The sequence below is a fragment of the Halichoerus grypus genome, chromosome 5 (assembly GCF_964656455.1).
Source record: "Halichoerus grypus chromosome 5, mHalGry1.hap1.1, whole genome shotgun sequence".
NCBI classification, from domain to species: Eukaryota; Metazoa; Chordata; class Mammalia; order Carnivora; family Phocidae; genus Halichoerus; species Halichoerus grypus.
In genome coordinates, this window is record NC_135716.1 from 170,336,470 (window position 1) to 170,350,832 (window position 14,363).

The 14,363-nt window shown below is 47.6% G+C and overlaps 1 protein-coding gene and 1 long non-coding RNA gene across 3 annotated transcripts in view; one reads left to right on the forward strand and one right to left on the reverse strand.

Moving 5' to 3' along the window:
• The window catches only part of TCEA3 (transcription elongation factor A3), a 37,387-nt gene that overhangs the window by 2,367 nt on the left and 20,657 nt on the right, over nt 1–14,363 (forward strand). The window contains exons 2-5 of one of the 2 annotated variants that reach the window (XM_078073649.1): nt 2,977–3,039; nt 3,766–3,871; nt 4,378–4,519; nt 12,126–12,188. In XM_078073649.1, the coding sequence (XP_077929775.1) occupies nt 2,977–3,039; nt 3,766–3,871; nt 4,378–4,519; nt 12,126–12,188 (374 nt within the window). The remainder of the gene's footprint in view (nt 1–2,976; nt 3,040–3,765; nt 3,872–4,377; nt 4,520–12,125; nt 12,189–14,363) is intronic. The other variant, XM_078073650.1, reaches the window with a different exon arrangement.
• Nucleotides 477–1,623, reverse strand: LOC118533643 (uncharacterized). Its single transcript, XR_004916331.2, has 3 exons — nt 1,450–1,623; nt 916–1,145; nt 477–810 (listed from the first exon to the last, which is right to left on the reverse strand). It is a non-coding gene; the product is annotated as an uncharacterized LOC118533643 (long non-coding RNA).

The following is a 14,363-nucleotide window of genomic DNA, read 5'->3' on the forward strand; positions in this document are numbered from 1 at the left end:
CACAACAAACTCAGCTCCACGCATGCAGCCACACGCCGCAGTAGCTGGACAAGCATCTACGCACGTAACTGCATTGAGACACGGCCACTGGCACCGACGTGACAGACACACTGACCATTATTAGAGAATGACACCCATTATGTTTCCAGAAAGACACACACACGTGTGCACGGCCACCCCAAACGGCCACACTTAGCCACTCAGAGCTTATAACATGGGCATCCTCCCACACAGACACGCTGCTCAGAGCCGCACACCCGCAGCTCCACACGCGGACCGGAGGTACCCCCGGGGGCACAGCCCGTCCCCGTACCCGGAGCAGCACACCCAGCAGCTCCCGCGCGGGGCTTTGGGAGCCCGGCCACAGCCGGGGCCCGGGGCTGTTCGGCAACACGACCCGGCTGTACGGTGTGACACACAGAGACGCACACCCACTGGTGAGCTGCAGCCAGCTTAAGGGCCACTTAGTGGCCATTCTTCAGGAATTTTGCAAGCCGGTTGTGAAATACAGCCGTCATTTTATTTTTTTAATTGACTGTAGTTGACAGCCAATGTGACATTTAGTTTCAGGTGTACGACATAGTGATTCATCAGCTCTACACATTACACCATGCTCACCCCCCAAGCGTAGCCACCACCTGTCCCCGTACGATGCTGTTAAAATACCATCGACTTGGGGCCCCTGGGTGGCTCAGTCGGTTCAGCGCCTGCCCTCGGCTCAGGTCATGGTCTCAGGGTCCTGGGATCGAGCCCCACGTCGGGCTCTCTGCTCAGTGGGGAGTCTGCTTCTCTCGCTCGCTCGCTCGCTCTCTCAAATAAATAAATAAAATCTTTAAAAAATAATAAAATAAAATACCACGGACTACATTCCCTATGTAGAGAGCCATTATTTTAAAAATCAAATGATATACTTACAATTAAATAAGTTATATTAAAAACAAAGGTAATAAACGCTCCAAAGTCATCACTGCTAATTGTTTTACTACATTTCACTATCATCTGTGGTCTAGAGCTGATGCACTTCGAGTACATCGGTACAGTGGAAATGGCATGTAGTGTGTGGTTCTGCACATCTCCCAGTACCTCCTTTAGTTCAGTGACAGCAGGTTGGTAGCTTGAAATTGGCCACAGGAGGACTATTGACACTGCAGAAATTGACGAACACTACAAATCAGATGTTTTTTTTCTTTGAGAACTGGGCGTTAAACATCGGGCTGCATACCACTGCCCTTACTCATATTGAGATTCCATAATTGTACACGTCGAGGTAGCTGGGGGTCCATCCCGATGCAGTGGGTATCGTGGTAAGAGCCGAAGGGCCTGAGCTCGAATCCCAGTTCAGTGCCTTGTAACTTGGGGCAAAGTATTTAATCTCCTTGTTTCTTGGGTTGCTCATCTGTGAAAACAGGGTAATAATTCGGTAAGAATGGGAGTAGTAAGAGTACGTACCTCGCAGGGCCAGTGTGACGATGAAAGGAACTAATGCAGGTGAAGGACTGAGAGCAGGGCCCAGCACAGAGCAAGCCTTGAATTAGTGGCGCGTGCAAAGTTGTATGCCCGCACGTTTATGTACACGCACGCACATCCGCAGGTCACGCCTCCAAAAACGTACTACAAACCCGAGTTCCAAGGGAGGCTGAGGGCTGACAGAGGGCAGCCCTTGGGATGTGGTCCTGGCAAGGAAGCCTGGCAGGGTGGGGGATGGCAGCTGGAACCACACAATGAGACCAGGGCAAGGGGCATGCAGGACACGGTCAGCTGGTGCTCCCCAGGGAGCCGATCTCAGGACAGGAGGCAGGGCTGGCCTCTGGGAAGCAGATGTAGGAAGGAGAAGGCCGAAATGGGGCAGGGTTGCTCAGGGCCTGGCAGCCAGCAGATTTTCAGATCTGAGGCTCCTTTGCTCCCCTCCCCCTCTCCTTTCCCACCTCTGCTTTCTGCTTTACTCATTCACTCAGGGAGCGCTGAGCTGCGTGCTGAACCTTGAGGTTTCAGAGATTAAAACATCCCTCCTTGCCCAAAAGAAATGAAAGTATATGTCCATACAAGGACTTGTACACGAATGCTCCTAGCAGCTTTATTTGTGGTAGGCCCAAATAACTGGAAACTACCCCCAAAGTCCCACCAGCAGGTGAACGGATAAGCCAATTGTGGTGTATCTCCACGATGGAAAACGACTCAGTAATGTAAAGAATTATTGATCTACGCAGCAACGTAGATGAATCTCAATTATGCAGAGTCAAAGAAGCCAGAGGAGAAAGCCCATCACAGTACTCTTTATATAAAATCCTTTAAAATGCAAGTGCATCTAGAGTGAGAACAGAATAGCGGTGGCCTGGGCCTGGGTTTGGGGTGCAGGGAGGGAGGGATCACAAGGGGGCACAAGGAAACTTTTGGGGATGACGGCTATGTTCTTCTCTTGATTGTGATAATGGTTTCATGGGTGTATACAAACGTCAAACATGCAGTTTATTGCATGTCAGTTATATCTCAATAAAGCTATTAAGGAAGAAAAAGCACGATCCTCACCCTGCAGGAGCTCACAGTTGGGAAGCAGTGGTGTGTGTGTGTGGGGGGGAGATGAGGATGCAGACACAAAAGCAGTAACAAGAATCCATGAAGTAATTAATGTTAGAGGATGAGACGGGGAAGGGTAGAGCATGCCCAGGGCAAGGAACAGCAGAACAGAGGCCGGGGCCAGGAGGAGTGGTTAGAGCTGGGCCACGGCTCCAGGGGCACGAGGCCAGCTGGGTGGTGTGAGATGCAGTTAGGGAGCTGGTCTGGGGCAGAATCTTTTCCCTCTCTCCTCCCTCCTTCTGTCCCTTGCCTGTCCTTCCACCACTTGTCTACCTGTATCCTGTAGCTGAGCAGTCTCCCCCTACCCCCCGCACCCCTCTTTCCCGCCAACACCACACAGTGTCAGAAAACGGCCTGGGGCAGAAGCCATGGCCTCCGTCCTCACCTTGTGGCCTCCCGCAGGAAGGAGCCCTCGACCTTCTGAAGAAGCTGAATAGCTGTCAGATGTCCATCCAGCTACTCCAGGTGGGGCGGGGGTGGGAAGCCTTGGGGGCTGTGTCTGGGGGGTGGGGAAGGCCTTCTGGCGAAGAGAAAGACCTGGGGTGGGGGAGCCCTCCAAGGGTGGGGTCTGGGAGGGATTTCTGATGGGAGGGCCAGGGACAGGGGAGGCCTTGCGCTCTGAGGGTGGAGACTGAGGCACTTAGATGGGGGCCGGGGACCTTCCAAGCACAGGGGGCCTGTAGGTCTGTGAGAAGGACTGATTTGCTTTCTTAAATACCCCAATCCCTAAGCCCTGGGCCTATGGGGTCTGAGAGGCCAGTGATCCAGGGAGAAGGAAAAGTTGCCCACTTTTAGATCCCAAGCCTTACCAGAAGTTCTTGGCCCTGAAAAAAAATCAGCACAGAGCCAAGCTGTGGTCGCCAGGGCTGTGTCTTAAGCTGAAACTTGAACTCAAAAGACACCAGGAGGTGGAAGTGGTGAGGGGTCCCTGGCCGCAGCCGAACCCACCACTACCTCAGCTTTTCACCGAAGCCGTGGTCGCCGTCAGGGCCGGGGTCTGGGCCTTGGGCCCTGGAGCTCACTGAGGGCTGCAGGTCAGGCCTGGGTTATTACATCAGCCATGGCTCAGGGCCAGGGCTCTGGAGAGGCTGGGGCTGGGCACAGGGGGCGTTGAGCCAGGGCAGGCCTCGCCAGTTAGGGCAGTCCTGTGAGTCCACTGGAAGACCAGCCCCTGACCCTCTGGCTTTGCAGACCACCAGGATCGGAGTCGCCGTCAATGGGGTCCGCAAGCACTGCTCAGACAAGGAGGTGGTGTCCTTGGCCAAAGTCCTCATCAAAAACTGGAAGCGGCTGCTGGGTGAGAGGGGGCAAGGTCGACTTGGGCTGCGTGTTTCTCCCATCGCCCGGGTCGGGACCATGCCTGGCTTACAGCAGGCACTCAGTGCATGTTTGTCGAATGACTTAAGAAAAGACAGATGGCCTCTTAAGTGGGGAATGCCGGTGTTGGTCTACACATGGCAACATGTGTAGACATGTGAGTTTTTGTGTATGTGTGCCTCTATGTATGTATTTCCTTGTGCTTGCGTGTTATATAGAGAGCACATGTCTATATATACGCATTTGTGTGAATATGGTCTGCGTGCAGATGTCTTTCTGTCCCCCGTGTGAGCGCGGGTTTGCACACACACGTGCATGTCGTATATGCATCTGTGTATGAATGTGTATTTCTGTGTGTGTGCAGGTGTGTTGGGGGCATGTGCAGCTGTCGCTGTCCCTGCCCTTTGCCCCTCCCTCCCCGAAGTCGTGCTGGGTTCTGTGGAGACAGAGCTCAGTTTGAGAACGATGCCGTGCTTTCATTTGCAGACTCCCCTGGACCCCCCAAAGGAGAAAAAGGAGAGGAGAGAGACAAAGCAAAGAAGGAAAAAGGGATCAACTACTCTGACTGGAAGCCAGAGACAGGCCTTTCTCCACCGAGGAAAAAACGAGGCGAAGAGCCCAAAGACAGGTATTTTTTCTGGGATGGAGAGAAGGGGGCTGACACTTGTCATGTCCTCTGCCAGAGGCTGTTTATATAACTTCATTTAATCTTCACGCCCCGGGAGGAGCTACTGTTCTCATCTCCTACGGGGCCCCCTTGGGGAGGGTCTTCTTGGGCTCAATCAGACAGACCCGTAAGACCCAAATAGGCCATCCCGGCACTGGCTTCACCGAGAAGGACGCCGGGGCAGGAGGCGCAGTGTGCCAGCAGGGCAGGCCCAGGCCTTTCTCATCTGCTAGGGGACCACACAGCATCCAGAGCTATTCGGTTCTACCCAGGTGCAGGGTAATGAGTCCACAATGGTGGGGGGCGCCGGTGGGGAACCCCTGACTTAGAAGACAAAGCTGCCAGGATCCCAGCAGGATCCACTGTCCTTGGCGCGGCCCCCAAAAGCTATGGTTTTCCACTAATTATTTATATTTCATTCAGAGCCCTTCCTGTCTGGACATAATTTACCAATCAGGGCTCATTTGCTATAAGCAATGTTGCCTAGTAACACAGCTGACAGCTCACCCTTGTCAGGGTTCCGGGTAAATGGGGCTTGAACTCACTTAACCATACAGAAAGTAAAGTGTTTTGTTGGCTCTCTATTCAACGTTTTCATTCTGTGAGGAGGAAGCCGAAGGTTGGGGAGCAGGGACTTTCCCAAGACCACCCAGCTATTATGTGACCGAGTGGGATCCTATCTTTGTCAGACCCCAGACCTCTGCTGAGAATAGAAGAGTTGTCTGTCTCAACTCCATGCCCATTCCCCCTTGCCCACCTAGCCAGGGTCCCCCAAATTGCATGACTTCAGGTAGACCCAAATGCCTTATCCATGATAGTAGATAAAAGTCCTCATCGATGTATAAATAAATCCTACCCGTTCCCATGTGACGAGAGCACTTAATTCCTCAGGTGGGTGGGAGGGGTCTGCATTTGTTCACCTAATAGGTAAGGAGGCAGTTTTAGATAATACTGAATAGTATCTGATGGTAGATAATAGTAGGTATTATATGGATAATATCATCTGTGATATATCAACGTTTTTAATGAACATACCTTTTTTATTTTTATTTTTTTTTAAAGATTTTATTTATTTATTTATTTGACAGAGACACAGCGAGAGAGGGAACACAAGCAGGGGGAGTGGGAGAGGGAGAAGCAGGCTTCCCGCTGAGCAGGGAGCCCGATGCGGGGCTCGATCCCAGGACCCCGGGATCATGACCCAAGCCGAAGGCAGACACCTAATGACTGAGCCACCCAGGCGCCCCAATGAACATACCTTTTGACCCAGTATAGCCACTATAAGGAATTCATTTTAAGGAATTAACCAGATTAGGGGCACCTGGCTGGCTCAGTCGGAAGAGCATGGGACTCTCGATCTTGGGGTTGTGAGTTCAAGCCCCACATTGGGTGTAGAGATTACTTTAATAAAAAAAAAGGAATTAACCAGATTAAAGCATAAAGACTACATGTTGTATGTGTAACATATTTCTGCTGGCATTTCTGAAACATTTTTAATCTCTGAATCCTTTTTAAATGAATGTTTGTTATAATCCTATAAAACAAGTGTTTTGCAGAAAACACTTTAGGGATTGATGCTGTAGAAGGGAAGATCTCACCCAGGAGGGAGACATACCTCTACCACGATACTCCCAGTTTGGGCTGTTCAAATAGCTGTGGGGCAAGGATCCTAAATACCCTTCCATGCACAGAATAGTCCAACACATTGAAAAACCACTTATTATGTTCAAAAAGCTGATAGAGTCTCCATGGAGAGGCAGTGCTGGGTAGAGAAAATTTTGATTTAATGACATGGGAAAATATTCACTGAGTATTAAGAGAAGCTGTGTATATGATGTAGTACATATAGTATGATTCCATTTTTATAAAAATTAAGTAAGTGAGGGGCACCTGGCTGCCTCAGTCAGTACAGCATATAACTCTTGATCTCGGGGTGGTGAGTTCAAGGCCCATGTTGGGTGTAGTGTTTACTAAAAAAAAATAAGTTAAAAAAAATTAAATGAGTTTTATGTATATGTATAGGAAAAAAGATGAGAAGGATATATACCAGGATGGTAATAGTGATTATATCTGGGTGGTAGGATCGAGAAGTTTTTTTCCCTTCTTCTTTTTGCAAATTTGTGTCTTTCTTATTTTTTTCCAATAAATATGTACTAATTTTTAAATAAGAAAAAAATAATGAAACCATTTTTTTAAAAACAGAAACATATCTGTGTGATTATAATTAAGAAGAGCTTCATAGTCTACTACAATAAAATTTTAAAATCTGTATCGTTGAGTTTCTTTTCACAGTGATCCTGTATTGCTTTTGAAATCAGAACAAATAATACCATTTAAAAAAATAAACAAGTAAACAAATAAAAATCTGTTGTAGAAATAATGGAAAATATGGAGAAAAGGGGGGGAAAAAAACCACCCACATTCTCACCACCCAAAGACAGTCACTCAATATTTTGGTATATGGTTTTTCTTTCTATTCTCTCTTTGGCTGACTTTGTATATAGTTATCAACCAATTTTATTGTCTGCTTTCTAAAATGCAATACTTGTCAAAGGGTTCTGTAATCTTTGTTGTTGTTGTTCTGTTCCTTTCATTGTGCTCATTTTGCAATTATATCCCACTTGGAAAAATCCTAACGGGCATTTAACTTTTCATATGGCGTGTTTTGTTTTCGCAAAGAGGTTAGAAGTTTGGCTGGCAGGGAGTTTGCGCCTCTCCACGGTACCAGTGCGGAGTTAACGTTTCCTGAATATCGCTGGCTAGCCCACCTGTCCCAGGGCCTTCCCTGTGTTCATGCTGTGGCTGGTCTGGCCACATCTGGAGCCGGTTCTGAGCACCCTGGCCAATGAAGGACCGGATGGGGAGGGGGTCTTATGAGATGAAATTCAAAGACTAGAGGCTGGACCATTGGGAGAGTATACCAAATGGGACATGGAACTAACTAACCTGTAGAATAGGGAGTATAGGCATCTGGGTAAAGGTGACAGCCTGAACCATATGCATTTCCTTTTGCTCCATCCCAGAATCTCACTAAATGATCATTAAAGGGATTTTTTTTTTAAGGCCTACAAGGATGCCAGGTATGGGAGAGGAGACGATTAGAGAGCAGAAAGCCAAGTTCTGGGCTGAACTTGGTCACTTATTCACACCCTTAGTCTCTGAGACTCAGTATTGTGGCCTGAAAAATGGGCATCCTTTTCTCAGTTTTTTTTTCCTCGTAAAAATAAAATGTTTTATTTGTAATATATTCTAATTATATTTATTGTTTTAATTTAACCTTTGTATTATATTTATTTTATTATATAGGTAGTTACTTGCCCATTGTAGAAAGTTTTAAAAATACAAATAAGAAAATTTAAAAAAATCCATTGTCTAGAGATAAGCACATATAATCATGTATAATAATCCTGTATTTAAATATATGCATATCGTTTATGGGCTCCTGGGTGGCTCAGTCTATTGAGCATGCGACTCTTGATTTTGGCTCAGGTCATGATCTCAGGGTTGTGAGATCGAGCCCTGGATCGGGCTCTATGCTCAATGCAGAGTCTGCTTGAGACTCTCTCTCCCTCTCCCATTGCCCCTCCCCCCTCACACTCTCTAAATAAATACATTCATACATACATAATAAATATATATCATTTATGTAATCATATATATCCTTCCAGACTTTTTTGCATGCATCATCACTACCCATAGAATACTTATTGTGTCAATAACATGGAATTATATTCTATATATTATTTTATAACTTTTCCACATACATATATTTATTTCAACAGTAAGGCACATTTAGTGTAAAAAGTTTAGAAACTCAAATACAAAAGAAAATAACAGAAGTAACTACTGTTAACATTTTGTTGTGTACCTTTCTCATGCTTTTTTTTTTTTTAGTGAGGGGTGAGGGGCAGAAGGAGAGGGGAAGAGAGAATCTTAAGCAGGTTCCACGCCCAACGCGCAGCCCGATGAAGGGTTCGATCTCACGACCCTGAGATCATGACCTGAGATGAAATCAAGAGCCAGACACTTAACTGACTGAGCGCCCCTACATTTAACAACATCTTGACCATTCTCCTGCGACATTAAGTTGTTAATGTTGGTTTACTTTTTGCTGTGAAATGAAGCTGTTACTGAGGCCAAGCAGGGAATGAGGAGGTTGTCTCCCCACCTTGTAGGGAAAGTTAGCAGGGGTCCAATTTCAACTCTATTGGTGAGCTTCTTTTCTTTTTAGTTTCCTTAATGATGATTCACTATCATTATTTATTATATAAACACTAACCACATTAGTGATATTTAAAATTAAAATGAGGGGCGCCTGGGTGGCTCCGTCGTTAAGCGTCTGCCTTCGGCTCAGGTCATGATCCCAGGGTCCTGGGATCGAGCCCCACATCGGGCTCCCTGCTCCGCGGGAAGCCTGCTTCTCCCTCTCCCACTCCCCCTGCTTGTGTTCCCTCTCTCGCTGTCTCTCTCTCTGTCAAATAAATAAATAAAATCTTAATAAATAAATAAATAAAATTAAAAGGAGGTCTGGCTGGCTCAGTTGGAAGAGCACACAACTCTTGATCTCGTTGTGAGTTCAAGCCCCGTGTTAGGTGTAGACGTTACTTAAAAATAAAATCTTCAAAACAAAATAAAATAAAAATGAAAAATATTTGTCCACAGTGTGCCACTTCCAACAAATGAAACAGCTTTTGGACAACCTCTCCCCTCCCAGTCCTCATCTACTTATATACATAATTTTTCCATTCCTGTAGGCAGAGTGTACAATTACGTCCCTGTTTATTTATCTTCTTACTGTGTTCTAAGCATTTTTTCTTGTTCCTATTTTTCATAAAGATCATTTGCAATAACTGCAGATATTTCTGGTTTGCTCTAAAAAAAGGAAAGCAATGAAGAAGGGCCAGAAAGTGGTGAGTCCCAGGGGTTGAGGCTCATGCCTTCCCTTCTTTCTTCTACTGCAAGAATTCCAGCTTCCCACTCTGGCCTGCACCTGTCTGTCCCCATGGGGCATTCGGAGAGGAACCCCGCAGGGGAACTCCCAGGGTCCAGCGAGGGATTGGAGGGGCATGTGAAGAAGGGTCTCTCCTCCCCTCTCCCTCTCTGCTGCCTCCCCCTGTGTTTAAGCTGGGGGTGAAGGTCTGGAGCCAAATGGATCTGGCCCACGGGATAATCAGGGCTGGCCCCTGAAGCTGCCTTACCCACTGTCTCCCACACCACCTGGAGGATGAGGAGGAAAGCTGTGCGGGGAACATTGCACAACCTGGGAAACCAGAAATCGGGTGCCTAGGACTATGGGGCGTGGAGGACTTCTATGTTCTGAAAACTGCTGTAGGGACAGAAACGTCTTCTTCCCAGCCAGCCCCTGGACACAGGTGCTTTTCTCCCCATTTGACAGGGAAGGGAACTCTTACTCAGAGAAGATGACTTGCCCAGGGCAGGGCTGGGATTGCGACTCAGGCCACTGCCTCCCTTTTTAGAATACCTGTTATATGTGCTTGTGTGCGTGTAGGAAAGGAATGACCTCAAACGATGGTTACCACTGGGGAACTTTCTTTTCCTACTTTTTTAGTTTTTATATTTCTGTATTGGTTGACTCCATGGCATTTGGCAGCAAATATTTATACAGCACCCACTTTGTGCTAGGCACTCTTCTCTTGGCCTGAAATAAGCCAGTGAACATATTCGATTGGATTCCAGAGAAGTAGACCCTGAAACACAGATTCAAGTGCAAGGAGTTTACTTGGGAAGTGATTTCAGGAAATGCAGAGAGAGGAGTGAGGGACGTGAGACCGGGAAGGGAAAGAAGCCAGCCCAGGGTGTGTTAGTGGGCAGGCTACTGCTGTGGGCAACCAGGGCTTAAATCCTGCTGGGGAACTCTGGGAAACCGTGGAGAACACACCTCGGGTTAACCCTCTTGAGGGCTGAGGACGCTGGGGTGTTTATCCACCAACTCCTATGTGTCTGGTTAAAGGCTGCTCCTGGAGTCCTTAACTCCTCGGCACTTCTGGCCCTCGGGCCGGCTGGCGCTGGCTGGCTCGGAGAACTCCCTCGGGCACAGGCGGGGGGAGCCCACAGCACAGAGCCCTTGGGTCCCAGTGCACTGGGAGAGTGCGTGCCCGAGGGGATGTGGACTCCCCAGGACAGTGAACAAACCCTACCAAACTCTGCTTGCAGAATTTACATGGGATCTGGTCAGATAATGTACATGATAAGTAATACGTTAGAAGGGGATGCCTGCACTGGACTTAAAAGGAAGTCTGGGGGGCACCTGGCTGGCTCAGTCGTTAGAGCGTGCAACTCTAGATCTCAGGGTCATGAGTTCCAGCCCCACGATGAGCACCGAGGTTACTTAAAAAAAAAAAAAAAGGGAAGCCTGGGTAAGTGAAATGGGGAGTGATGGTTACAATTTACAGATTAATTTTATAAAACCAATAAAAGGGGGAAATGTGTTAGATATCATAAAGAGAATGTAGCTACATGCCTTTTAGAGAATAGAAACAAATTTTCACCTCTGATCCCATCACCCTAATATAGCCATGGTTGTATTTTCTTTCTTTCTTTTTTTTAAGATTTTTTTTTTAAGTAATCTCTACACCCAACATGGGGCTCCAGCTTACTACCCAAGATCAAGAGTCACGTGCTCTACCAGCTGAGCCAGCCAGGAGCCCTGATGGCATTTTCTTTCAATCTTTCTTCCTCCTAGGCATTGGTTTTCCTGTGTGACTTTAGAAATAGTATACATCTAATTTTGTGCGCTATTTCACTTGCCATTATTTTTTTTTTTAAGATTTTATTTATTTATTTGACAGAGAGAGACACAGCGAGAGAGGGAACACAAGCAGGGGGAGTGGGAGAGGGAGAAGTAGGCTTCCCGCTGAGCAGGGAGCCCGATGCGGGGCTCGATCCCAGGACCCTGGGACCATGACCTGAGCCGAAGGTAGACGCCCAATGACTGAGCCACCCAGGTGCCCTCACTTGCCATTTTAACACAGCTCTACCATCTCCAAAGGCTGTATGCCTCTCTCCGCTTCTCCTAAGTAAGGTGCCTGCAGGGGAGACTGAAGCTGATCTTCTCCACTCCTCGGCTCCTCCTGAGAATAGGCGGTCCCAGAAATGCCAGTCTCCATGGACTCCAGCTAGCCAAGGCCTGCCTGACAGCAAGGAGGAGGGGAGCCTGCTGAGAATTAGTTATTAATAATTAATAATTAGTAATGCAAAGTAAAGGTGTGGGGGTTGTAAGTTCAAGCCCCAGTTTGGGTATAGAGATTACTTAAAAATAAAAATCTTTCCAAAAAAACAATAGTAATACATGGCATAATACACATAATGTATATGGCACGTATCAGGCCTCCTTGCCTTGACTGCTTCATTTGCTGGAGGGTCCGTGCAGGTGAGCAGCCCGCACTCCCTGCAGCTTCATCTCCAGACAGCCGTGGTCCAGGTGGGTCCCATCACCCTCAGCCCAGCAGGCCTGGCTCCCAGAAGCCTTCTCCCCAGCCTCTGAGCTCTCTAGATCAGTCCTGGTGCTAGCTTACAAGAGTCTCATCTCCAATTTCTCTTCTTTCAGGAGAGACTCTGCGGACTCCAAGTCTTCAACCAGCTCCTCTCCAAAAAGGCCATCGATGGAAAGGTAAAAAAAAGCTTCTCCATCCCCGAAGTCCTGTTCAGCGTGTGTCCCCATCTCTGCTTTCATGGAAGAAGCCCTGGGGCAGGGGAAAGGAGGAAGCCTCATACATTATGTTGCTTGCCAACTCTAGGACCCACACAGTAAGACTGAAGGGGACCCTGAGTCAGAGGGATGGCTCCTTCACTGGGGTGGCTGACCAGTTGCTGTTGCCCCATCGCTATCCAGGGAACATTCTCAAGGTCAAGTTGAACCCAGTGAGGACAGAGGTCTTGAGAGCCTATCCCTGGAGTGGGATCTCTGGGTTTAGTCACCCGAAATAGCATAAGTCATCGAGTTATTTATTCATCAAATATTTATTGAGGGGCAGCTATGTGCCCGGAGCTGTTCTAGGTGCCAAGGATACAGCAGTGAACAAAAGAAAAATCTCTGCAGTCATGAGGCCTATATTCTAATAAGGGGTGACAGGGAATCCACAGAATAAGTAAATCCGGCAATTTTAGAAGGTGACGAGCATTGTGGAGACAACAGAGCAGAATGAGGGAGGTTAGGAAGGATGGTCATCACGGTGGTCAAGAGAGCCCTCTTTGAACAAACCCTTCATTAGCCATGCAGATATCGGGGTCATTCTAAGCCCAGGACCCTGGGTGGCAGGGTCAAGAAGCAGGGAGGTGCCAGGGCCGGAGTCAGTAAGTGAGGCAAGAGAGTTGTGGCTCTGGAACAGGAACCACCAGAGGGAATTTATCGGAATGCCTTTGGCTGTGAGCTGGGAATGGGCTGTCGGGGCCAAGGGCGGGAGCAGAGCCCAGCCAGGAGGCTATTCAATAATTCAGGCAAGATATGACGGTGGATTTCCTGACAGACTGGGGAGGGGTACCAGAGAATATCAAGAGTCAAGATGACTCTAAGACTTTTCTCTTGAGCCCCTGCAAGGATGGAATGGGGAAGACCGTGTGTAAATCAGGCTGCGGCAGGTGATGCAGAGCTGAGGTCTGGACGTGTTGGGTTTGAGGGGTGTCCTAGTCATTCAGGTGGAGAAGTTGAATAGGCACTTGTTATACCAAGCTAGAATTCAGGAAGAACATCGGGGTTAGAAATCTAAGTTCCAGATTCATTAGTATGGATTGTTTGAAGCCATAAACCTTGATGAGATCGCTAAGGAGAGATTGTGACTGAAAGAGGGGGTCCGGGGGGAGGTTCAGGCTTCAACATATGACTTTATGGAGGACACAGACATTCAGTCTGCAATGGGAGAGAGGCAGGAGCATGACAGCATTTGGTCGGCAGGGGCCAGAAATGCTAAATGTCCTGGAACACGAAGGACAGCCCTGCATAATGAAGGATTGTTCTCTCCCAAAAGGAAACACTGACCACTAGTCCAGTTCTGGGTGTGATGTTATAATAAAAACATTTCGTGTTTGTGTAAGGATCTATACCTCCATATTCCTTTCATGACTTTGCCTTGTGACCTTGAAGTCTCCTGACTCCCTCCTCTAAATGCTTTCTTTTTCTGAAGGTCAGTCAAGCAGAATATGTTTGTCCTTAGAGCAGTTGTGCCATTTCCCGCTGGTTCCGAATTGGGGGTAGGGAATCCAACGAAACACAAGCAAGTCTTGTAAATCCACCTTATCTACTACCCAGACTGTTTCCTGCACTCTCTACCTCTCGATTTCATCTTTCTCCTCCATCCATCCATCCATCCATCTGATGAGCACGTTTGTTGAGCACCTCCTTGCAAACCTAACATGCTCCAAGGACCAAGGTCATGTGCACACAGTAGGTGACTACTGGAGACCACGGCAGACTGGAGGGTACCTGTCTGTCTGAAGGGGGCACTCACTATCCAGTCCAGCTGTCTGTTGCTGGAAATGCAGGCCCTGCATGCCCTGTCTTCCTATTTTTTAAGGAAAGCTGGACATCTAGATGTTCATATGAAACTCCCAATCTTAAATATGGACAACGTATTCATATTTTTCTGAGACACAGGAGGGCAAACAAAATACATGTGGAGCCCACCAGGGGCATCCTCTAAGCCCAGGCAAGGATTTGAACTCATGATCTCTGCCTTTATACAACAAATCACTAACGTAGAGACAGACACCAAAATGCTTTTTGTTTTTGTTTTCCAAATGCTTTTTTTTTTAATGTTTTTCAAAGGTATAACATTCGATGGGAACATAG